We start from the raw sequence: 24,118 nt of genomic DNA, 5'->3' as shown, positions 1-24,118 counted from the left end.
TGACAAACACGAAACGAAACCACTCGTGCCAACAACCCTTCGCGGGCAGAGCTTGTTGGTCATGAGTAGCAGCAGCAGTAATGTTGGTGACAGACGTGCTGAAGCGAAAAGGATAAATGAGGCTGCCGACGCAGTTAATCTAAATAGATGAGCCCTCGAACAAGAAATTTCTCGGCAGAGTAACGGTCTGGTGACACCTCAAGAATGGGAACACGATAAGGTTTGTTTGGTAGCAGCTCGTCATTGTGCCAAACTTTGGGATGTGGCGACGGTCGGGTCAGTTTTGTTGGTGTCGGCTTCGCCAGGTGGGAAAATTCCATTGCTAGCTGAGCGAAAGTTGATGGAACGAAGCCGTTATAATTTCATTTGGAAGTTGCGCCATCGTAGGGCTATGGTATATACACTGGTATACATGTTGATACTCGTACTGTACACAAGGTAGCCTTCAAGGCTCCGGATCCTTCGGTCTTTCTCCAAACTCCCGCTCCAACCATGACGCCCAAACCTCCTTGGGGTCGGCCGCGTTATCCGCGTTATCCTCCGTTGAACCAGCTGCATCATGCGCGTCAGGCTCGTCAGGCTCGCCTTGAATGAATGTAGTGTTGTCATCCCCGTCAATGCCTTCTAGCGCGTCCTTTACATCCGCATCTCTTGTGTCCTTGATGTAGGCGGAAGCAGCAATCATGACGTTGTCTGCAACCCAAGCGGGCGCGAGCTGCAGTTTCTTCTTCTTTGCCAGATGTTCGTTTCTTGAGGCGAGGCCGAGGATCTTCTCACGATCGAAGCCTTCGGTGGAGATGTCCGCCAGGATCTGGTTGAACGCGACCGTGTTGTTGGTGATGGAGCACAAGCCTAGCATTTGACCGTATGCTTTGGTCATGTCTTCATGATTCACTCTGGCCTTGATGCTGCTAATCTCTCCCCAAATGTATAGGCCCCCTTCCCAGTCCGCGCGGCGGATACAGTCGTTGAGCATTCTCGTCAGACCTTGAACGTCGAGACCCCAGCCGTCCGCCTTCATCTCGTAGTAGATATCGAGCGCTCGGTCGAACCCTGCGAATCTCATGACACCAGTTATGAGGGAACCAAACACCATGGGTGTTGGGTGGACTTTCTGGTAGACTTTCTTTTCGTCCACCCTCACGAGCCGGCCATGACTGGCTTCGTTGACGTTGACTTTGGGAGTTGCGAGCATAAGCCCGTCGCCTACACCTCTCATCCTGGCGACAAACCTCGAAAAGTCTTCAGGGTTTCCATGCCTCAGGGAGGCGTAGTGATTGAGAATTTCTCGACAGGTAATCTCGTTCGGACGAATTTTGTTGTAGTTGAGGGCGGGTATCACACAGTCTATGAGGTTTCGACGCCGCCACTGTCGGAAACCTACCAGCAAAGTGTTGAATGTCTGTAAGTCCGGTGAGGCCGATGAAACGAGGAGGTTGTGACAGATCTTTGCAAGCACGACAGCTTCTTTGCGGTCGTTACCGTGTACGTCGCTTTCAAACAGCTTTTGTATGCTCTGATTCATTTGGATCGTGATAGCGTAAAAGTCTCCATCCACGTCCTGATAATATTCAGGAATTCCTGGATGATCTGGGTGAATTCGAGCTTGGGCAATCACGTCTGGCGGACTATCAACAGGAATCTGATGGAGGTTTTCAAGAGCCTCTAGGATGTTTTGGCGCGCTTGCTCACGCTCCACAGCATTCATGGCTATAACGTCCTGGATCTGCTGTGACAAGTTGTCGGAATCCACTTCCCAAGCCTTGTCAAATCTTGGCACATTGTTCTTGTGCAGTAGTTCATGTATAAGGAGACCGGTAGAGAGTTCCTGCATGGCCAGCTTCTTCCACGAGTGTCGCCTTTGCAGGGCGTTTACGCGTAGTGCGTCTGGCGCCCACAAGGACTGGGGCGGCAAGTTGTAGCGTATAAGCTCAGGACCGGTATTTGTTGGAAACTCCAGAAGCTGCATACCGGGGAACCTTGAGTCAAACCGCAGGTCTTCCATCTCAGCGTAATCGCGAATTTGCGACTGAATTTCTTGATTTTCCAAGACCGGATCCTCATCCAATTCCATGCCTACAATGCGCTCCAACGCGCTCCAGTCGAAGTCGTCCGGCAGATCATCAAAGGTCAAGCCATGGTATCCATGCCCCAAGGTCATAGATTCAGTGCCCGTGTCTGTGTCCTTCGCTCTTTCTCCTGGGGACCCGTCACCAGTAGATTCGGCTAGTGACGAAAAGGCCCTCTCCCATTGTGTGTTCCTAGCGGCTTTCGCTCTCGCATCGATGGCCAGTCCCGCAGCGAATATGGTCGTGTATACGAAGGTCGACGTTGGTGTGCCGATTGCCCGCGTGCGGCGAACAGCAGTCTGCCCGCTGCGCCTAGCGAGAGCGCCGGAGGTTGAGACGCATGATATGCATCTGCAGGTACCCGGGTTCGATGTTGCCCGGGACCAGATGGCTCGCATTGCTACCGGGGCATGCTGCGCGAAGAGTGGAGGGGCGACGAAGGACCGGGTCGCCGGCGGGAGGACGAGGCGGCGCACCGTGGTAGGCGCAATGGTGCTGCTGAGGGTAGGCAGCTATGGGGATCCAGCTGGAGTATGGAGGTCGAACGAGTGTGGCTTGAGATCGTGGTGCTGTGTCTCGCAATTGTTGTACTCGTCCGGTGATGCCGGTCATTCGAAGAGGGAACAATTTCTTAGCGCGTCCGCTAGTCGCGTCGCTCTACACCTTGAACAGTCGGTAGGCATGGATGCAGAAGGGCAGTGGTGGTAGTTGCATGTTTGATCATTATCGTGACAGGAGTCTAAGACGCGAAAGTGCAAGCCTCAGCTGTCCTCTAACGCACCTTCCTACGAACCATCTTCTGTTGCGCGGCTTCCCCGCGGTGAAGCACGGTGACCAATCGGCGCTACCTTTTGCCGATGACTTTCCAAAGCTGCAGGCACGACCGCCATAGCACCACGACTATCACTGCTTTACCCACCAAACTCACGGCTACCCGACAGCAAGCCCTGAGATAGAGTCGCAAACATGGCTGTAAGCTAACCTTCCTGTTCGTCAGTCATGCGCGAAGCTAATTTCCATCAGGCAGTCGCACCCTTCAACCCGCGTCCTTTGCTCCAAAGCTTGTACGTCGCATACCTTCCGCTCTCGAGACAACCCGTTGCCGAATTGAACACGCGCTAACATACGCGCAGGGTCGACAAAGACATCGTCGTCAGGTTAAAGTGGGGTGAGACCGAGTACAAGGGAAGACTCGTCTCGGTGGACCTTTACATGAACATCCAGCTCTCCAACACCGAAGAATTCGTAAACGGCGTCAGCTCCGGCACTCTCGGACAAGTCCTGATAAGGTGCAACAACGTCCTGTGGATCGGAAAGGCTGAAGAGGTGGAACCCAAGGCGACGAAGGATACGGCCATGAGCGGTTGAGACGCCTAGGACGGCAGACACACGATGCGCGAGACAAACTGAACGTCGCAACACGAGCGCCCACCGGGAGCGCGCAGAAGCTGTCTAGGCGCAAAGTTCACATGCGCATGCAGCAGGAAGGCAGCAGGTGCGCTCCACGTAGTATGCGCACTGGAGATACCACAGAGCAGATAGGCGCACAATTGGAATGGGTAAAAGTCAGGATACCAAGCTTCGGTTGTGAGGCGCTACAATGTCATCAACTATTCAAGCTGCCAGCTATTCGATCTCCTCTATGACCATCTTCCTCTGACCTTCCCCAGTAGCAGTCTGAGGCTGGACGTTGAGCCCTCGGAGGTTTCCTTCTAGCCCAAGATCCGGTCCCAGCCTCAGGCCTTCATCTCTGATCTTGTACAGCTTCTTCATCCTCATCGTTTCGAGACCCTCCACGACGTTCCCGGCATGATCTCTTACGAGCTCGTCGGCGTCCTCATCTCTAACCCATTTCACCACTCGCTCGACCTCTTCCTGCTGCTTCAAGTTCAGACCCATCGCGCTTTCCTGCCCACTCTCGATCCCCGCGTCAATGGCGCGCAACAAGCCCATCACGACAAGCACAGCCGAGCGGCGCAACAACGCCTTTGACTCCTCTCTTTCCATGGCAAGAACTAACAACACCATCTGCAATGTCGCATCGACAACAGGCTGACGCAGAACGTCCAATCGATGTTTCAAGACAGTAGAAAGCACGCTAAGAGCAGAAGCTCGGATACGAACGTCTTCCTCGATACCAGTATCCTCCCATCCACCGACGATCTTCTGCAGCGCTTCATACTCCGCTTGTACCTGCGGATCTGCGCCCTCTGGCTCGAGAACATTGGGTATCGGTCCACCCCAAGCAGCTTCGCCTTCTTCTCGAAGCTTCCGTTCGCTTTCTGCTAGTCCGTTTCGTGCTGACAATGTCTGTGTACGTTGACCACGCCGACTCGCCAACGAAAGACAAGCTTCCGTGATCTGCTTTGCGTATTGAAGCTGTACCGCGCTATGCTCAGGTGAAGCCCAAAAGTTGTTTTCGCTGACAAAGTTGTTTAGCACTTCTCCAACCCGTAGCCTAAAGTCCAAAGCGTTTCTCAGCTCCCGCTCTTTCTCGTCGGTCTGCCTCCCTCGCGCTAGCTTTAGTGATCGCTCGTCGATGTCAACGAACGCGTCGACTAGTATGCCGACTACGGGCTTTGGGGCGCGTGTGGCCAATGTGACGAGGACGGGTATGGCGGCTAAGTGGACGTAGGACTCTGGGTCTGCTAGTGAAGCTGATAAGAGGGTATGTGCGAGAGATGGTACGTCAATAGCCGGAAACGCGGTGGGGTTCTTAAGTAGCTTATGTACTGTGTCCAATGCCCAGGTTCGATTGGGCGGATCTGGTGACTGCAACTCGGCGAAGCAAGTCTTCAAAGTTTTGCGATGTTCGTTCAGTGGGTCGGTTGTTGATTTCTCTGTCGATGACGGCGTTGTCGGGGTGGGAGCAATAAGGTGGAGAGCTGTAGTGGCAGAATTGCTTATGACAGATGATGTGGTTGACTGCGACTGCGAAAGGTATGCTAGCGATGGAAGAAGTGCATGCAGAGTCTCGGTAACAGTAGGTGTTTTCTTGAGGTCCGACGATGCGAGCAGTGTGTTAAGGATACTCAATGCGAATGACACCAAGTCTTCGTCTCTAGACTCGCCCTCTTCGCTCTCCTTTGCCATGTCCTGTTTCCGTACAATGTTGTCCAGCATCGCTCTCTTCGATGTCCGCAGCTTGTCTGACTTCTCTTGTCGAGCCTTGTGTTCGCTTACGTGGTTTTGAATAAGCTGTGCGACGAGATCGACGATATGCTGTGGACTTCTCGCAAAGTGCTCCTGGAAACGCTGTGCTAAAGCTTCCGACAACTTCGCGTCAACAAGCGCCGAAAGAGGATCGGCTTCGTTATCGTCGTCGGTGAGCGACTTAGTTGCAGCTTTCTCTGGTACGAGCCACCGTTTGGTAGCGTTCACAAAGATGGACCCAGCTGTGTCGTCGGCGATGTTGGCTTCTGTCAAGAGGGTAATGAGAACAGTGACTCTGTTGTCCAAGTCGCTGATGCGCCCGAAGATACCTTCCATTGTTCCTAATTCTCTAGTCTTGTCTGTCGTGCGAGTGCGGATTTCGACACCGCCTTGAGACCCAGACCCGAATGTCCAATTAGTGTCGCCATCCCAGAAGAGGTTCGTCGCGATGTTGTCGATTTGCTTTGTGTCGCAGGCAACCTCCATGTAACGCGAAACAATGAGGCTTGGAAGCATGCTCCATTCTTTGTCAAGAGAGGGTCTGTCTTTCGCGTAGTTGAGCAATGCCCAAAGTGGAAGTATGATGGGATGAATGAGACGTCGAATCAGTCCGCCGTGTGAATACGATGAAAGAATTGTCTTGAGCCGTCTGAGCGCCGTCTTGAGTTCTTCTTCCTTTACAACAGTCTGCTCAGACCTGGATGTCTTGATATTCTTTGGATAGATCGCTTGGAACAAGGGCTTCGCAAATGCGTCCCATCCCACGGTCCCTGGTGCGCCGGTCGTCTTCTTACTTAGAATACCACCAGCAATGATCTGACCAGCCGCACGACTGAGCTCTTTGCCCTCGCTACCATCTAGGAGATGCAATAGTTGAGGTGATATCTTCAAGAGCCATTCGTCCTGACTGATCCCGCTCGGTGGTAGAACTAGTAGCTTCGAAGCTTGCGTAACAGCCTCTAGTGGAATTGGTATCTGCGATTGAGGACCTGATGCGCTCTGAGGTACATGAGAGTTCTTTGATAAGTATGACAGCGAAAGAAATTCGATGGTGTGGCGAACGCCTTGGGCTCGAAGGGGTACCAATGAGAGCTCGGAGGATATGACAGGTTTGAGCCAGGTAGGAAGAGGCTGCTGGAGGAATGTAGTCAAGATAGGGAGAAGTCGTGATGTTGGAGTATCCTTCATGATCTGTTCGTATAGTTTCGAATACCTCGACTTCGCTGTCTCAGACGACGTAGGAGAGTAGGATAGCTCAGCCACGGCAGAGATGATGTCCGGGAGGATTCTCTGAGATAGAAGTGGCTGTACGCCTGAGCCCTTCTGATCCATCATGTGCAACAAAGCGTCGATGACTGCCGCCAACGCCTCTAAGTCGTTGTTCGGAGGCGTGAAGATTACAGCGGTCAGGACCGACCTTGGCCGTTGACTGAACGCAACACCGGAAGACAGACGTGGGATCACTGCGAGAATAGTGATGAGATCTACGAGACCGTACACCACACCAGCGAGCGATGCATCGTAGGGTGCATTTGGATCTGCGGCTAGGTCTGCAGTGTTGATGGCCTGGAGGTGGACGAGCGCTTGCTCGACGAGAGTATCGGTAGGCACGTCGGCACTGTATTTGCGCTCTTTATCGACGAATGGGCCGATGAAGTTGGCTGCAGCATCCACGGCATCTTCGACCGCTCCCATCGTGCTTATTGGTGCCGCGAAGTTGGGCGCAATGTGCCGAGCGTGGCTGGGGGTATAATGGCGGCTGTTTTGCCAGAACTTGCTGCTTACGATGAACGTGCGAGATCCACCACGCAGGTTCTATACAGTCAAATATTGTTCTGTAGTCCTCAGAGAACTTGCCATCTATTGTTAGGGAGACGGTGGGATGGCATCTGGCGACGGGCAGGCGGAGAAGGATACTGCTGATTAGTCAAAGAAGGGTGGGTCGCACGTGCTAGCGTCAATTTGACGCGATCTCTTGGCGCGAGGCGACGCGTCTTCGCCCTGCTCCTGCCGACATGAATCCAACAACCACCCCGACATACCTATCGCCACACGACGTCCATCTCTGTTCAAACGTTTCACCTCCTCATCGCGTCTCGATTGGATCCTGAGCCATGCACGCGTGATCAACATCTTCTGACCATGTCAATTGCGGCGGGACCGACGCGTAACTCTCCCTTTGGACACAACTTCTTCTCTCGCTTGCTTGCAAGCACCCACAAGTTACTTCCCCCACAGTTACCGATGTCTGTCTTCCATTTGGAATGCGGTTCGTCCGCACCTCACGCACTTGCGCAGTCATCACACGCCCGAGCCTCTTAGCATGGCCTCAATGGGTCGTTTGTATGTTGTCTGTGCGCCTTGGTGGAAACACCGGGGTTGTGTGTGAGGAGGGCAGGCTCGGATCTTAACCCTAATCATCTTCTGGTATTCGATGTGCTTGTAACACAACGAATAGCATCGCGGTCACGTCGCCGACTTTCCGACTAGCCCCTGCATATTGGTCTGCTCGCGTGGACCTGCTTGCCTGGCGTGCAAAAGGAAGGCTCGAGATACGGGAGCGAGAGCTCAAATTGGGATGACATGTGCCTGTCGGGGTATTAAAGTTCTCTCACGAGGACCACGTCGGCATCTCATCTGTACAACAGACTCTGGTCACGAAAGATAGCTTCACGACGAATGTGATGAAGCGAAGAGGAGAGCTCTGAAGTCAGATGCCGATCACCTCACCAGAGGATCGACTTTGGGTTTCATCATCGCGCCTAAACCACAGTCTCTTCGATTTTGAGAACCATTCAGGAGCTGCAACACCTGATGCCAACTATCACCATGTAACCAGCAGACGTCATGTCTACAGCGACAGGACAGAAGAAGAGCGCGGTCTTGACATTGATCGAGCCAAACATACAGACACATCAACTTGCTCGGCTTCGGCTGGCGTGAGATCCACTCGTCGGAAAGGCGAAAGCCTAGCGAGGTCTCGATACGTCGCAGGTTGGTGTTGTCAACTACGGCGGACCGTCACGCTCCGGATCTGATGTCTTGGAGTTCGACGCACGAAAAGTCTGCTGTGCCCACATGTGTTGGATCAAGTACGTGGCGTTTGTACTGCATGGCAATCTGTTCGAGCCGGACATGTGTATGGTGACGAAGTACCCGTGCATCTTGCCCACAGGGACGAAAGTCCCCATCGGATCTCCAACCTCTTCCTTCATCTACTACGTTACGAAGCCGGTGTCACAGTCTTATCACGCGACACCAGTCATTCTAGGGTGATATCTGACCAGTCGCGTTAGTCGTCAACACGTATGTTCAGCATACGTATGAATTGACGAGCGTCTGCCCATCCGATCGAGCAGTTATATTCCTGTTGCGATCGTCAATGCGGCTTTTGAGGATGTCCTTTGTCCGTATTATCATGCCCTTCGTTTCCCATGAGAGCGGAGCGGAAACAAAGACTAGTCTCAGGAAGTCTTGTCACTACGTACAGAGAGAAGCATCTTGGCTTAACAACCCATGATGATTGTGTCCATTGGTGAGTGTTGCGTGTCTGTTGTGCTAAATTGACTAGGATCCTGTTGTTCACGCAAGCTGGAGCACGGAGACGATGGTCTTGCAGCGATGAGAAGAGCTGTTAGTCTTGGATTTGCGACTGTCTTCCATGGAAACACCATCACGTTAACAAGACCTACAATATCGGATCCATCGCTCTGCGTTCTCTGGTTTGGCCACACGACTAGAGAGCTGAGCATGAGGGCTGGAAACCCGACGACAGCAATTGGTGGAAAGTGAGAGCCATAACGTAGTGCTTATCGAACCAGAGAATGAAGATGGGACCTCTCAAGAGTGAGGCTCAAGGTCTAGACCTGTCTGTCGACATCTTCTGCGACGAGTTCCTGCGGGCTCTTGAATCCTCCATCCAAATACGCTTCGCGGTCATGTCACCACCTTTCTTTGCTACAGTCTCTTGGCCCACACCCTGGATGCATTATCGCTTGGTTACCGACGTTGGTCTTGGAAGTGTGATTGGTGTCAAAATGGGGGAGCGTGGTATGGTGTCATTGTGGGTGGTTCTACGGCTGTCCTTCGGGATGGCCATCTCTTTTTCGATAAGTTTGCTGCACCCGAACGGCTAATACTACGCTAATCAATGCAGGTCCCGAAATCGGGTCTGAGGTACTCTAATGTTCGTATTGGAGCTTGCAGCTGCAGCGGGTGCATCCCTTAGGTGTGTCAGCCCTTGGCCAACCGAGTACGAGCCCATTCAGCCTATACGAAGACGCTACAAAAACGTGTTACCAAGACCGCCACATTCCACACGCGACCCTCCTTACTCCAGATATCATCAGTCAATATCTATGGCCTTCCAGATCCGACCGCAAACTATCGATCCCGAAGCTACCAAGCGTGATCATTCTCGTCAGCATGGGCATACGGATGGAGGGACAACCCATACTCCATTGCTTGGCTCGAAGCCTCTTCCACATGATGAAGGAGGGGTGGAAGTCTCGGTATCCATCGTTGCTGGTATACACCAATAGGGAACCGGTCGGGGACGAAGCCTGGGAGAGATTACCAGGGAGTGATCCGACGGCACGCTGCAATACCGCGCACTGGCGGTAGTACAATACAAACCTTATTTTCGAATGCCATACCACCTGTGAGTAAGCGACGCTGCGTACTCTTTTGAGGAAACATTGGCATAGCCGTCTTGACAATGATCGACTCCCATACGGCGTGCGCTCATTCACACGACAGAAGCGACATATGGTTCGTGCTTGACGGTGATTAAACGCGCATGTATCACTCCGCATGCACCCTTTTACTCCATGCTCGAGCCGTCGCGAACCACGTCATTGACAACTATAAGCTTCAAACGCTGGGTATAAATCGAGATGTAACTCGCGACAATTTCAACGCCACTGCTTCACCGTCTTCAAACCTGAGTTCAACATGTTGGGCTTTTTCGTTCACCTCATCCTCGCGTTCATGTTGCCAGCTTTAGCCCGCGGCGATACCTGTTCATCAGTGGCTTCTCTCGGTTACATCACCGTCACATACCCCCTCAACTTGGCCTACATTGAAGAACAAACCCAGTATTGGTCTACTTCGTGCTCTGCTCTCCTCCCGTCTTGCATCATCTTCCCGAGGACGGTGGAAGAAGTTTCGACCGTGGTGAAAATCCTCGCCAACACCACTGAACGCTTCGCCATCAAATCCGGTGGCCACAATCCCAACAATGGATGGAGTAGCATAGCCGGTGGTCCACTCATTGCTATGGAACATTTCGATCAAGCCGATCTCGACCACAGCACAGGCGTCGTTGATGTCGGCCCTGGTAACCGGCTTGATGGCATTGCTGCTAAGCTCCAAGGCACGGGCTGGACGTTCGTCGGCGGGCGCATCGGCAACACTGGAGTCGGCGGATTAGTACTGGGTGGAGGGCTCAGCTACATGTCGACGCAGTACGGATGGGCTGCGTCAAGTGTCCTCGAGTACGAGATTGTTTTCGCCAACGGCACTATCGGCCACATCCGGAACGACAATCACCCCGACCTATTCGTTGCGCTCAAGGGAGGTGGTAATAACTTTGGTATCGTAACAAACTATAAGCTGCAGGCTCACCGACAAGGCGACATCTGGGGCGGCAACCTAGTGTATCTACGCACGCCGAGCAAGGACAAGCAGCTACTTCAAGCAGTTCGTGACTGGACAGAGTACAACGAGGATGAGAAGGCTGCGGTCATCGTCACGGCGGAGCGAGCGAACCTCAACGTAGTCGACTCTTGGATCATCTTCCTGTTTTATGATGGTCCAACGCCTCCAGCAGGACTTTTCGACAACTTCACCGATGTCAATCCTTTGCTTGACACCACTCGAACACGCACCTACGCCGATATCATGGCCCTGAGCAACTGGGTCGTAATCAAAGGCAACGTTGTGGATATCGCCACGGAGACAATCCCGCTACCTTCTAGCGCCAATGCTGTCGAGGTTATGGAAGGTCTGCACAGGCACTGGCGCGACGTCTCTGACACCACACTACTCGTACCCGGAATCGTGGCGTCTATCGCATGGCAGCCATTCCCGAAGAAGATTGCGCAAAAGGCCCGGGAACTAAGCCCTGATCTGATCGATGCTGATGCAGACGTCGATCGCATTATCATCGAGATGAACTATGCCTTCACGCCGCAGTCGCTGTATGAGAAGATGGCTGACACGATGGAAGCTACCTATTCTGGCGTGAGGAACAGAGTGCTGGCGTGGCAAGCAGAGGGAAAGCTACCGGAAGCGTATCTGCCAGTCTTCATGAACTACGGGTTCTTTCGACAGGATTACTTTGGGAGGTTGAGGCCTGAGAGACGGGCGTTGGCGAACAGGGTTGCAGATGCGGTGGATCCGGCGGGTTTGTTTAGGTCACGCACTGGGGGCTGGAAGCCATGAGATTGGCATGATGATGATTCGTTCGAGCGTTTCGCTCAATATTGGGCGAGACTATTCCTCCAAAAGCTGCTGCTTCATCACAGATCTGCTGGGGGTCGCGTGATCTTTGTTAGATGATCTCCATTCAACTCTTTCATGATCTTGCCTAGACCTTCGTGACTGTAGTCCTTCTCATTCCACATATCCTGTCTCATGTTAGCAACAACTCTTCATACTCAATGAGAGATTGCGCAGACGTGCGCTGTTCAACGGTTCTCGCGTACCTTGTGATACCGCACTTTGCCCTCTTCATCGAGCGTCAGTGTGATCAAGCTGTTGACCTTCTTCGCAATCGGCATAGGTTTGGGAGCGTACTCCTGCTGCAGCTTGAAGATGATCTCGTCAGGCTTGGAGGAAATAACCTCCGTCTTGATCGTCCGACTGCTCTTCATGAGTTTTGGAATGCCTGTCGGGTGTTAGCAAAGCGTGCTTCCTCATCACCGTCTAAGTTTAAGCATTACTCACCATACCACTGTCCAGCGATCTTATATCTGGTATCACAATAGCTCCATGGGTCATCGTAAACCGCCTCTTTGCCATACACCATCATGTCTTCTTCGCTAGCGCTACCAGAGTACAAGTTGCAGATAGACTGTACAATTCTCTCCCTCGCAGGCTCCAACTTCAACGAACTTTCTGGGTGCGGCTCATAGTCCACACCCGAGGAGCTGTTTTGCGACTCATCGGCGTTGTGGGTTAATGCGACCGGGTCGGGTCGCTTCTCGAAGTCGTTCTCGAGGCGTGCCGCGAGTGTGTCCTTTCCGGACTTACCCGTAACTGGAAGTGTCATAATCTCAGTTGAAAAGAAGAAGGTGAAGTCGTAGGGATTGTACGACTGTTTGAAGAACTTCTGCTTCTCATGAACCATGTGTCTTGACGTCATGGCTAGCTACTTTGGGGTGTGGCTGCGCGATGCGAGACGCCACGAGCCTGTCGATGAAGCCGTGCGATAACACGAACTTGCGCAATTGCCTTGAGAGCGTGTCAGAGAGGTATTGAACACTGTGAAGAAAGATCGGACCAATGCCATTGATCGGAACCATATGAGCGTCGCCAGAAGTGCGGGATTCATCCTTATGTCGTGTAACATGCAGCGAGGAACGTTTTGTTAAGAGAGCGTTTTTGAGAGGACCCTTCCATATTGAATCTTTGATACTGCTGTCAGAGACAGACCACAATGTTGGTAATATCTTACAAGCTGAATGAATCAATGCATGTCATCGGCAATGTTATGTGTAACCCTGGGAGTTTTCTTGGAGTAGCAATCTGCATTACGCTTTGCCCCCAGTAGGACGGTGAAGATCCAATACTACGAGAATGAATGGCCCTACCCTTCGATATGAATTGGCCATTTCTCTACAGCCTCATAGAGCATTAGCAAACTGCCCATGAGATACACTGAGGGTGCCCATACCAGAGCCAGTGTACTCTGATACTCGCACCAGCCCGTGCTACAATATCCCAAACAAGCACTCCAGATCCAACCTACGCTACCGACCAAATTTGTCATTCCGACCCACCACCCGACCATACGCGGAGCGGGCTTCCACCACTCCCGTTGTACTTCAAACAGGTATAGTATCGATGCGATTAGAAAGCAGATAGCTCCGAGGAGAAAGGAAGGATAGTATAGCCCATAGAGCACGCCTTGCGGGAGGTTCCTGTGTACACCGGGTAAGGTGAGGAGATTCGTGACCCAATAGATGGCTGTACCGACGAAGAGGATGAGATTTGCGTTAAAGCCAATTTCTCGACGGTAGTGAACGCGAACATCCTGCCACGTGGGCCACCATTTCCAGGCTTGCTCAGGTCCTGACTGGGGACGTGCCTCCACCTTAAACGTCTTGGTGCGCATTATTCGATGCTTCATGCGGTCGGGGTTGTGGATATGCGTGCAGTTTCGACGGTCGGGTTGGAAGCCGGAAGGGTTCTCAGTCGCTTTCTCTTCGTCCGGAGACGCGAATTCGATGTTCTCGTTGTCTGAGTTTAGGCTTTCCTTCAGCGCCCAGCCAAAGCAGTCGCTCTGGTTGGCGTTCACCGCTTCGACTACGAGGAGCATGCCGCCCAGCAGAAACAACATTCCACGGAAGAAGGATATCGCGCCGCTGACAGTGGTCGGGTCGGCGGCGAATTGTCTCTCTGGATATGCAACTGCGAGCCATTGAAGGACGCCAGACGTGATGGAGCATATCGAGCCGACGGTAAAGACGACGCCCACCCACCACGAAACGTCCCACCAGGCTATGACTGTGATCATGCGCACAAGCGCTCGTAGAAGGCGTGTAGTACGTGCGGTGCGCGAGGGTGCTTGACCGTGACTGAGAAGAAGGATATGCCGACCTAGAGCAGAGACTCGTCAGTACAGTCCTTGGCTTATTCAGAATAGCTGTGTACACACCCTTTCGATTCTCGCGACTCCACCACTCCCATTCCGTCCCGCTTGCGTCCCCATCTTCGTTGTTGACAGCATAGCGCCGTGAGTTGGCATTTTGGAAGTTCAAGACCTTGTGCGAACTACCGCGAATGTAGTTGAGCTGCTGCGACGAGTCCTGGAGACAGTCTTTGTCGTCGCTGGGGGCGGACATGGCTCGAGATTTGCACGAGAAGGAAACACCGCGATCGGGCTATCCATGTGTGAGGCTTCATGTTCTTCAAGCCTTGTCGTCGCCATAGCTTCTTGCATCATGTTGGGGCCCCGTGAAACGCGTCCTGAAAGCGGTAGATCATCCCATCGACGACAAGATGATGATGGGTGATGTCATGGTGTGGAGAGTTTCGCGTCGATCTTGGCAGGGAAGCTGTCGGCTAGCGTCTGGGGCTTCCACATGTCGCGGGCCCAGTCCCGACTCTCGAGTCAATGACACAACGCAATCGCGATCACTCAACACCAAGAACGAGCGCGGAATTTTAGGCGACACCTTTCCCCATTTATGATGAGTTCTTTCGGTCTGGAGAGTCATCTGTGACTCGGTGCGCGATTGGAACTGCACCTGGGCACGTATGAGCATGTTTCGTGAAACAAACCAAGCTACCGGAGACCACCCATATCAGTAATCGGTCTTACATCTCTCTAAGAAACAGCGTGCACAAGTAAAAGTAATGTCAAAGAACCGAGTCAGAGAGCTCGGGATATCGTGATGCGATGGTTCCAGCATCTAACCTCCATGCCCCGCCCTGCATTCGTCGCCCATCAATCCCGAGGTTATCTATCGACTACCGCAGACCATGGAGTACTTGCAGTGTACAGCTTGGGTTCGAGCTTTCGAATAACACATGCGTTCTGGCATCCTCGAGGATGTCCTTTAAGTTCAACCTCCCCATGGTGGAAAAGGCCTCGCAGAAGGGTCTCCCATGTTCATCGCGTCTACATGAAGGTGCCACGCGTACGACAACTCTTGGCTTTTGTGTATAGTCTGCTAATATATCCCGTTGATGAGGTTCGCACACTCAAGCTGGTAGAGAGCTAACAATGGCTTCATTTCGGGCGCATGGCAGGACGGGTGCTTCGGCGCCGAAGCGTAATCATGCAAACAGCTTCACACCAATGGTTTGGACAACGCGGAATGCGATGGGATAGATGATTACTGACCAAATATGAAGTAGAAGACATGCGCTGTTTTTCAGGATATAAAGCGGGTGCCCTTATACCGATATTGCTCGCCACGCTCATTATACACGGACATCCACCACTCACCATGCTTCGCCGCCATTCTGTCAGACCTAGTGGTCTACTCGCTTTCATCTCGAACATTGTACTTTTTGGATCCCTTTTACGAGGTGCTGTAGCCCAGGATGATGCGACCAAACTCAGAGACTGTTTGAGTAGCTCGAGCATCTTGGCCTCCTTAGCGACCTTTCCTGATGCTACGAACTGGGAGACTATCACCTCGCCATGGGCTTTGCGGTTCAACCCAGGACCAGCCGCAGTTGTTGTTCCACGCAACGAAGACGAAGTCGCTGCTGCATTGGCATGCGCCGTAGATGCGGGTGTCAAGGTCTCCCCGCTTAATGGAGGACATTCCTACGGAGCTTATGGGCTGGGTGGTGTGGATGGAGCACTTGTGATTAACATGGAGCGTTTCACGGAGACCACATTCGACGAAGCGACTGGTTTATTGACGTATGTGTCCGCGCAATCAATATCAACTTACTTTGTGCTAATAGTTATAGCTACGGTGGTGGAAGCCGAGTTGGGCCAGCTGTAACATGGCTTTGGGAGAACCACGGGCGCCACTTTCCCCACGTCCGAGCTAACTGGGTAGGCCTTTCTGGGTCTTCCATCGGTGGCGGCTTTGGAACCACCAGTCGGTTTCTCGGAATTCCTATGGATAACCTCGACAGCGTCAAGGTGATGCTATACAACGGCACAGTGGTGACTGCTTCACGTACGGAAAACCCAGACCTGTTCTTCGTTGTTCAAGGGGCAGGTTCTTCTTACGGAATCATCCTGTCTTTGACTACTCGCACTTGGAAACCAGAGTTCGACATCGTTACAAACTTCACGATCTCACTTGGTGCTGTCGATCTTGACACAGGCGCTCAAGCCCTAATCGATATTCAGGACTGGGCCATGACCAAAGCGCCCGATACCTTCGCTCTGCGATGGCAACTTGCAGGCGAATGGAATGGAAGTGGCTACTTCTATGGTAACCCGGCCGAGTTTGATGATCTATTCGCTGGTCTCGTCGACCGTCTCCCAAACACTACCACAACCACCGTGCGAACGGCGGATTTCTGGGCTATGGAGAACTTTGCCGTTCCACAGCTCAACGGAACTACCGACGCCTTCCCTCCGCGCAACATGTACCTACAAGCACTGGTCCTGCGCAAAGACCAGCCTTTTACCTTCGAGTCCGCCAAAGCGCTTTACCAGTACACCACACTCGCCTTCAACCGCACTGACCTGACTGAGTTCGGCTTCTTGGACCTATGGGGTGGTGTGTCTAGGGACGTTGACGACTCAAAGCAAGCGATGGCCTACTCCAACAACCAGTGGCTCATCCGCTGGGAAGGACGTCTTGCTAACGGCCTGACCGAATGGCCTGCTGACGGCATTGAGTATATGCAAGCTGGATTCCGGCCTTTCCAGGAGCAGTTGAAGAAGGAAGGTGTACCACTGAGGGGCTTTGTGAACTACAGAGATACGGAGCTCTCCGTTGATGAATGGAGCGTGAGGCTATACGGGGACAACTTTGAGAAGATGAAGAGGATCAAGTCGAACCTAGATCCACAGGGTGTCTTCACGACGCATGCGCAGAGTATTACATCGTCCTGAGTTCTCGACAAAGGGACCATCGAGTGAAGCCTCTGTTGAGTGGTTCATTAGATGCGAAGGCTTGTCACGATGGCAGTTCGCATTTGCATGTATTTAGGCAGTTGATTGTCAATGAAGTCGAGCTCAGGTCATTCACTGTTAAGGGCAATTGGTGAACATCAATTGAGAGACACTACAGCATATGTTTAACAACTGTCGATGCACCGAACCGGCCATTTTGATTCATTAAATCTATATTATATACAAGAAGATGCGCTGTCTCGAAGATCTCACATGGTGGACCATCAACGAGAACTGGCTGTTTAGCAAGTCAGGTCGAAGAACGGCGTGTTGTTCTGGAGGGGCGTGATAGCGAAAGACAAATCGGTCTGCGCAGCGTTGGCATCCTTCAAGGTGTACCAGAACGTGGTACGGCTGCCAAAGAGTGAGCAGCCAACTTCGTCCCAGTAACGCTTGGAGTTCTCAAGGGAGGCAACAGCGGAGCCAGAGTTGGGGCCAACTATACTTGCGTTAGTATGATAGTCTTGGGGAGTATTAAGGCAAAGCTTACTTCGTGGCCATCCGGTCTCGGTGACCCAGACTTCCTTTCCATCAGATACGCTCTCAGTCTGACCAAGACCCGCAAAGAAGTTCTCACGTGCCAGGTCGATCGAGTTTGGCCTCGTGGTCTCGAAGTATGGGAACGAGTTGTGTCCAAGCCAGTTCACAGCGCGCGCAACACCGCGGTTCTCGGGCAGAACCCACGCAGTGAATGTGTCGACATGGCCAATAGGCTTGCCCTCGAGCGCGGTGCCACGGACCCAGTCACGCATCCAACCAATGTAACCCTCGATCTCAGCACCAGTAGCACCAGCGCCAGCGTTGTTCTGTACACCTTGCGGGCTGCTGCGATACAAGTCCTCAGACCCTACGCTGATGCCGATGATCTTGTCTGTGAAAGCGGTTCCAAGTTCCCTGGCGCCACGGATCAAAGCGTTCAGTTCGTTCTCGTATGCCGCACGTCCGGCGCTAGCCCAGAGACCGACTAGGAGTTGGGTGTCGGTGTCGATAGCTGCTTGGAAGGCAGAGATGGGATCGGCCGCGGTACCGCATTGAACCGAAGTGTAAAGACGTGCTGTGTTGAAGCCCGAGGCATTAGGCAGGCTCTTCGCTTCATTGAAGAAGCGAACGAAGTCGTTGTAGCCGCGGCATGATCCGTCTGCATTGGTGGCACCGTAGTTGAAGCCTTTGCTTTGGGCGACAGCGGTGGTCGCAAGGGCGAGGATAGAAGCAGCTTTGGCCCACATGTTGAGAATTAAGAATAGGGTATTAAGTCTAGTAAAACGAAGTGATGCAGGCGTAGAAGCCAGGGATGGAGCAATCTTATATTCCTCCGCAGAGCTGCAGTTTAAAATAGAACGTTTGCCCCTGCGCATCATCGCTGGCTGCATGCCAACCCAGATGACGTGGATGAGGCTCGTACTTTTCTTTGCCAAGCGTTGTTGAATGGCGATCTGCCGAGCGCCATCCTGGGCGGAAAGCTCTTTCGAGAAGTCTCCCTGTCGACGGTTGCGCGAAGCCTCGTCTACACAAGCAAACAAATGACTGTGTGCGACACGAGCTGCTGTGCGTTTTCGCGAAAGAAGTTGGGCAAGGTTGGCGAAAGTCGCCAGAACCACTGGTAGTTCTCGTGATGATGCAGGCCTCGGAGGCGACCATCGACATGTGCCATGCGTATTAGCACGAATACGATCGATATCCCGGGCAGCCGAATCGGATTTGCGCTGGTCTCGAACGCGCGGTGTGGTGAGGATGCGGTCAAGTCGCAGCTGCCCAGACGGAAGATGTGGGGTAGGGAATCATAGCGGCGCGAGGGTGCGGACCACGTTGCATTGCGGACAATTTCCCGCCGGGACAGCCTGGCACTGCCGTCCACATTCTTTGATGCTCCTGGCACTAATGAACCTTCTGCGTGCGACGTCGACTCTCGCAGCTGTTATTGACAAAGCTTCGAAATGAGGCTGTGCGGCAGAACTTGGATCACTCATGATGGACGCAGGAACGCGCACCTGGGCGGTGGCTCACCGATTGTCTAGCGAGGCATGGGCCTTAATGAGCCTGAGCATTCGCGCACGGTGCGACAGATGTCGTGCTGTTGGTCTAGAGCCTTCCTTTGTTTTTGAGGGATCCTGAACAAAAGATGAACTTATCCTCGTCTTCCATCGGTGACAGACTGTGGCGGTGCTTGGGTGTCGGAATGTCGCGTTGATCGCGCTGGTACCGCAGTGGTAAACCTTTGAACATTCGACCCATAGAGACGATGATGACTGCGATAACGAAGTGATGTTCCATTGTACTCACCACGCGAGAGGCACGGTGAATACATGTGGAAATGAACGTGTGGGCAGCAAAAAGCCCTGGCCTGTTTATGCAACGTCGCGGTCCTTTTCGCATGAGATGCACTTGGCAGAGACGTTTGCTCGACATGGGGTTCTCTCCACTACTCTTGATAAGAGTGTGAAACATGTCCACCACAGGTCCTGGGCTTGACGTCTCCTATCTTCAACTGCCGAGTGGTAAAGTCATAACTGATTGTGCAGTGTCTCATTTGATAGACTAAGGATAGTTCGCCTGGGTAGCGCATCAACGTCTTGTTAAAAGTAGGGATCCCGAGGTCACATCAAATCCCCAAGCGACCTCGGGATGCTTTTTACTTACAAGATTTTAGAACATGGATATTTGAAGCTCAGCTAGGATAACAACCTTAGAAGACTAATAACTAGCCTGCCTTCTTTAAATAACTCCCTAGTCGATTCTGCACTGTGTTAGTTAAGGATTTAAGTATTAGATTTAAGTAGCTCTTGTCTAAGGTAAATGCAGACCGGTGGTATAGCATAAACAAATGTTAACCTCGATTAAGGAACGTGCCGCTAGAACGTACACACTAGATATCGAGCGCGTATCTTAACCTAGATACGCTTTCTCTTTAAACTAAGAGTATCTTGTCGCTAAGACTAAAATATAGGTATAAGCATCTTTTGCACTTATTTACTTATTCTGTCTATAGTAAAATAAAGAAAGATAAGATTAATAAATATATAATATATAATAAGTACTACTTTCTACTCTATCTCTAATTTATTATTATTATTATAATTATTATTATATCTATTACTTATAAATCTTAAGCTTTTACTTTTAGAAATGTACTACTTTTAAATTATAATTATATATCTTTAGTAATAGTACTATATATCTAATTTTATAAACTCTATTTAGTAAAAAGATATTAAAAGATACCTAGCTATAAGTTATCTTAGAACTACTAAGAGATTTTAAAATTTTAAGATTTTAATCTATTTAGTGTATATAACTATTAGCACTAAAGCTTTAGTATAGACTAAGACTATATACTTATTTATACATAGATCTATTTAGATATAAAGCGTGTTTAGATTAATTACTTTTATTATTAAACGCTTATAATTACCTATATATACCTAGGTACGTAGCTTAATAGTTAGTATATATATATTTAGTCTTTATAGATTTTAATAACTACTCTACTAATATAATATTTAATCTATATAATTAGTAATCTATATTTAAGTAGATATTCTATAGATTATTACTTAGATAGGTAACTATAAGTGTAAGCTTTTATAAAAAAGAGTAATAATATAATATATTTTAAAGCTTTTAAAGTTTATTACGTAACTTAAACCTACTTATACAAAAAGATAATATTTAAATTTAGCTAATAAGAGTAGAGCTTTAATTCTCTAATAGAAAGTTATAATCTTTTAACTTTTTTACCTCTATAGCTTTACTAATTAGTAAGCATTCTCTACTTAAATACGTTGCTTATTTCTTACTTATATTTTCGCTTAAAAGTAATAACTACTAGAAAGTTTATATAGTAGTTATAAACTACTAAGATAATATAGTAGTAGTAGTAATACTATAATATACTTTATAGTATTTATTCTCTAATAATTATAACGCAATAACTATTCTATAGTCTAGGTATTAATAGAACTTATAGTAGTTTATTATAGCTACTATTTAGTAAGTAGTATCTTTCTATAGAAAACTAGCTATAAATATTATATATTTATTATTTTATACTTTAAGACTCTTATAATATATTTTAGCTAAAGTATTATATTACTAATATATTACTTTTTAAATAGCTAGAAATAGTAGTAGTATTATCTTTAGCTTTACTATATATATAAAGTTCTATATAAAAATAGCGTAAGTAATTAGCTTAGTGCTAGTAAGTTTAATAATAAGATAAAATTACTATTTTATTATAGTAAGTAAAAAACTAATATTATATCTACTAAAGAGCTTATATAGTTTACTAATAAGCTTCTAGAAAGTAAAACTAGAGAATAGAATAATAAAAGGCTTTATACTAGTTAGAGTAATAAAGATAATAAAAATAATAGAAATAGAGATAATAGAAATATTAATAAGTTTAGTATATAGCTCTATACTAGTAAAGTAGCTCTATAAAGCGCTTATAATAGTTTCTAGTATAGCTAGAATAGAGTAGTTAATAATAGCTTTAATAATAGCTTCTAGAATAATAACTTTAAAAGAAATTATAAAGTAATATAGTTAAAAGAAAAGTAACTAATATAGTAATAATAAAGAGGCTTAGTTAAGCTTTAGTAAGTAGAAAGTAATATAACTAGTAATAAAATTAGCTTTAAATAAACTTTCTAATACTAAAAAACTTATATAAAAGTAGAAATATAGTTAAGAGCTTATTTAGTTAGTATAGCTTTTTGAGATAGATTTAAGCTACTATTTACTTTAGTAAGTTTTTAGATCTTTAATTTACTATAAGCTATAAAATAAAAATAAAAATAAAGAGTATATATATAGTAAAAGTATAATTTTACTTACTAAATATTTTAGTATTTTATTATCTTAAAATCTATAGCTTTACTAGTTATAAGCTATAAAGAATATATAATTATGTTATAGTTTTTTCTACTATTATATATTTTGTTATAAATAGTGTATAGAGATATTTTAAGTCTAAAAAAAAATAAGTCTTAAATAGATAATAGCTCTGTACTAGATATCTTAAAAGTTATAATTAAAGTTTATTAAAGTAGAAGAGTAGTTATAATTATCTAATTATAGATATGTAACTACTTAGCTCTTAGGTATATAGCTAGAGATTTTATTCTAACTTTCTTTTATAGTAGATTGATTATAATATACTTAATTATCTCTAATTATTAATTATCTCTAGCTCTAATAGTTATAAGTTTAGCTACTTAATTATAGAACTAATTCCTACTATATATTAAAGCTTACTAGAAGATAGATTAATTAATCTTATTTCTACTTTACTTTCTCTAAATATTCTATAATAAGAACTTTTTCTTTTATAGAAAATAGCTACTAGAATAATTACGTAAATATCCGCCTATTTCCGCCTAAAGATAAGAATTTATAATTAAATCTGCTTAATTCCTAGATTTATAATCTAAGTCTGCTAAATTCTTCTTATCTTCTAGATTTATAATCTAGACTAGTACTAATTATATTAGTCTATGCGTTGTACTGCATAGACTAATAATTAGTTTATTACTAGATCTTTTAGCAATTGCAGAAAGAGAGATAAGAAAGATAAGAGTTATTAAATTACGTAATAACTCTAATAATAACTAGCCTAAGACAAATAGAGGTATTTTAGAATCTTCTAGTATAGTAGATTAAAACTAGCTACTACAATCTTAATTATGTAAGCAATTAGATTTACTAGGAATTTTTCTAATTTGTTAAGAAATAATAATAAGTGCAATCTTAACAAAGCTTAACAATAAAAAGATAATAATAACTAAGTTATTATAATCTTTACACACCCTCTTAAGCTGCAGTTTAATAACTAAATAATAAGAAAATATAAGTAGTTTTTATAACTAACTTATTAATAACAATTTCTAAGAAGTTTTAATAACTATCTTAAGACTAAAAACCTATTTCTATTTCTATTTCTATTTGCTAATATAAATAGTTATATAATAACTAAATATAAAGCCTAGACTAGAATCTCTAAGGTATAAGAACTTAGGGGTTAAAAACCTAAGCCCTGTAGTAATAGTATTAATATACTATTTTTATTATTATAAATAATAATAATAATAACTAGTTATAAATAATTAATCTAGTTTAACTAGACTAATTCTGTTTATAAAATCCTTAAACTTAGGATAACTAGTAGGTTTAGTTAGATTATCTACTAAAATAGTACTAGTATTTTCGTAAACTAGATCTATTTTATTATCTAGCAGATTTTCTCTAATAAAGTAATAAGTTATATCTACGTGCTTAGTTCTAGCGTAAAAAACAGGGTTTTTAGCTAGTTCTATAGCACTTAAAGAATCTATTTTAATAATATTAGTTCTATTAAAAATAGAACTAAATTCTTTAATAGAATTATTATTAACAAAGATCTTTAATAAAGTTATTAAGATATAAACTTTCTTTAGTAGCTTCTTTTTAAGCTATATATTCTTCTTCTGCACTAGAAATAGCTACACTTTTTTATAGTTTTAAAATCTAACTAATAGCTATATTATTATTATAATTACTTTTAGAATTATTTAAAATAAATATATTGCCTGTAGTAGATTTTCAAAAATCTAAATCACCTCCCTAATCTAAATTACTAATACCTAATAAATTAATACTATTATTAATATTATTAATAGTATTATTATTAGAATTAGATTCTAAAGATTGCAGAGTTAAATCTAAGCCGTAATTACTAGTCTTTAATAAATAACTAAATATAAAATTTAAGTATTTATAATGTTCTAGACTAGGATTAGACTAAATCTAGCTAGATAATTTACACTATAAACTAGGTCAGGCCTAGTAAATATAGTTAAATAAATTAAACTACCTATTTCTTTTTAATAGTCTTTAATAATAGAACTATCTTCTAGATTTTTAGATAATTTAACTCCTATAGGTAAAGGTATAGATTTAGGCTTATTAAAAAGTTTATTATATTTAAATAATAGTTTATTAATAAAGCTTCTTTGCGTTATAATTAAAGATCTCTTAGATCTATCTCTAATTATTTCTACGCCTAGAAATTCTTTAATCTCTCCTAAATTAGTTATTTCTA

At 47.0% G+C, this 24,118-nt stretch overlaps 8 protein-coding genes across 8 annotated transcripts; 3 read left to right on the top strand and 5 right to left on the bottom strand.

The window, feature by feature from the left end:
* Positions 1-445: 445 nt before the first annotated feature.
* J4E93_010670 (uncharacterized protein) lies at positions 446-2,467 on the bottom strand (the record flags this gene model as incomplete). Its single annotated transcript, XM_049348548.1, has 1 exon — positions 446-2,467. One exon carries the CDS (start codon positions 2,465-2,467, stop codon positions 446-448), a length of 2,022 nt encoding a protein of 673 aa, XP_049194236.1.
* A 568-nt stretch (positions 2,468-3,035) lies between these two features.
* On the top strand, positions 3,036-3,437 carry J4E93_010669 (uncharacterized protein; the record flags this gene model as incomplete). The annotated part of the gene is made up of 3 exons (XM_049348547.1): positions 3,036-3,041; positions 3,093-3,133; positions 3,203-3,437. 3 exons carry the CDS (start codon positions 3,036-3,038, stop codon positions 3,435-3,437), a joined length of 282 nt encoding a protein of 93 aa, XP_049194235.1.
* Positions 3,438-3,695: 258 nt separating this feature from the next.
* Positions 3,696-6,917, bottom strand: J4E93_010668 (uncharacterized protein; the record flags this gene model as incomplete). The annotated part of the gene is made up of 1 exon (XM_049348546.1): positions 3,696-6,917. One exon carries the CDS (start codon positions 6,915-6,917, stop codon positions 3,696-3,698), a length of 3,222 nt encoding a protein of 1,073 aa, XP_049194234.1.
* Positions 6,918-10,175: 3,258 nt separating this feature from the next.
* Positions 10,176-11,666, top strand: J4E93_010667 (uncharacterized protein; the record flags this gene model as incomplete). The annotated part of the gene is made up of 1 exon (XM_049348545.1): positions 10,176-11,666. The coding sequence occupies one exon, from the start codon at positions 10,176-10,178 to the stop codon at positions 11,664-11,666; it is 1,491 nt and encodes a 496-aa protein (XP_049194233.1).
* Positions 11,667-11,743: 77 nt separating this feature from the next.
* On the bottom strand, positions 11,744-12,588 carry J4E93_010666 (uncharacterized protein; the record flags this gene model as incomplete). Its single annotated transcript, XM_049348544.1, has 3 exons — positions 11,744-11,851; positions 11,930-12,111; positions 12,171-12,588. The coding sequence occupies 3 exons, from the start codon at positions 12,586-12,588 to the stop codon at positions 11,744-11,746; spliced, it is 708 nt and encodes a 235-aa protein (XP_049194232.1).
* A 444-nt stretch (positions 12,589-13,032) lies between these two features.
* On the bottom strand, positions 13,033-14,290 carry J4E93_010665 (uncharacterized protein; the record flags this gene model as incomplete). Its single annotated transcript, XM_049348543.1, has 2 exons — positions 13,033-14,057; positions 14,104-14,290. The coding sequence occupies 2 exons, from the start codon at positions 14,288-14,290 to the stop codon at positions 13,033-13,035; spliced, it is 1,212 nt and encodes a 403-aa protein (XP_049194231.1).
* Positions 14,291-15,400: 1,110 nt separating this feature from the next.
* J4E93_010664 (uncharacterized protein) lies at positions 15,401-16,980 on the top strand (the record flags this gene model as incomplete). The annotated part of the gene is made up of 2 exons (XM_049348542.1): positions 15,401-15,825; positions 15,876-16,980. 2 exons carry the CDS (start codon positions 15,401-15,403, stop codon positions 16,978-16,980), a joined length of 1,530 nt encoding a protein of 509 aa, XP_049194230.1.
* A 302-nt stretch (positions 16,981-17,282) lies between these two features.
* J4E93_010663 (uncharacterized protein) lies at positions 17,283-18,266 on the bottom strand (the record flags this gene model as incomplete). Its single annotated transcript, XM_049348541.1, has 2 exons — positions 17,283-17,479; positions 17,531-18,266. 2 exons carry the CDS (start codon positions 18,264-18,266, stop codon positions 17,283-17,285), a joined length of 933 nt encoding a protein of 310 aa, XP_049194229.1.
* Positions 18,267-24,118: the final 5,852 nt, after the last annotated feature.

The sequence above is a fragment of the Alternaria ventricosa genome (genome assembly GCF_023758065.1).
Source record: "Alternaria ventricosa strain BMP 2768 chromosome Unknown scaffold_34, whole genome shotgun sequence".
Lineage (NCBI taxonomy): Eukaryota > Fungi > Ascomycota > Dothideomycetes > Pleosporales > Pleosporaceae > Alternaria > Alternaria ventricosa.
Note: the sequence above shows the minus strand (reverse complement) of the source record. Positions and strands in the feature narration are given on the sequence as shown.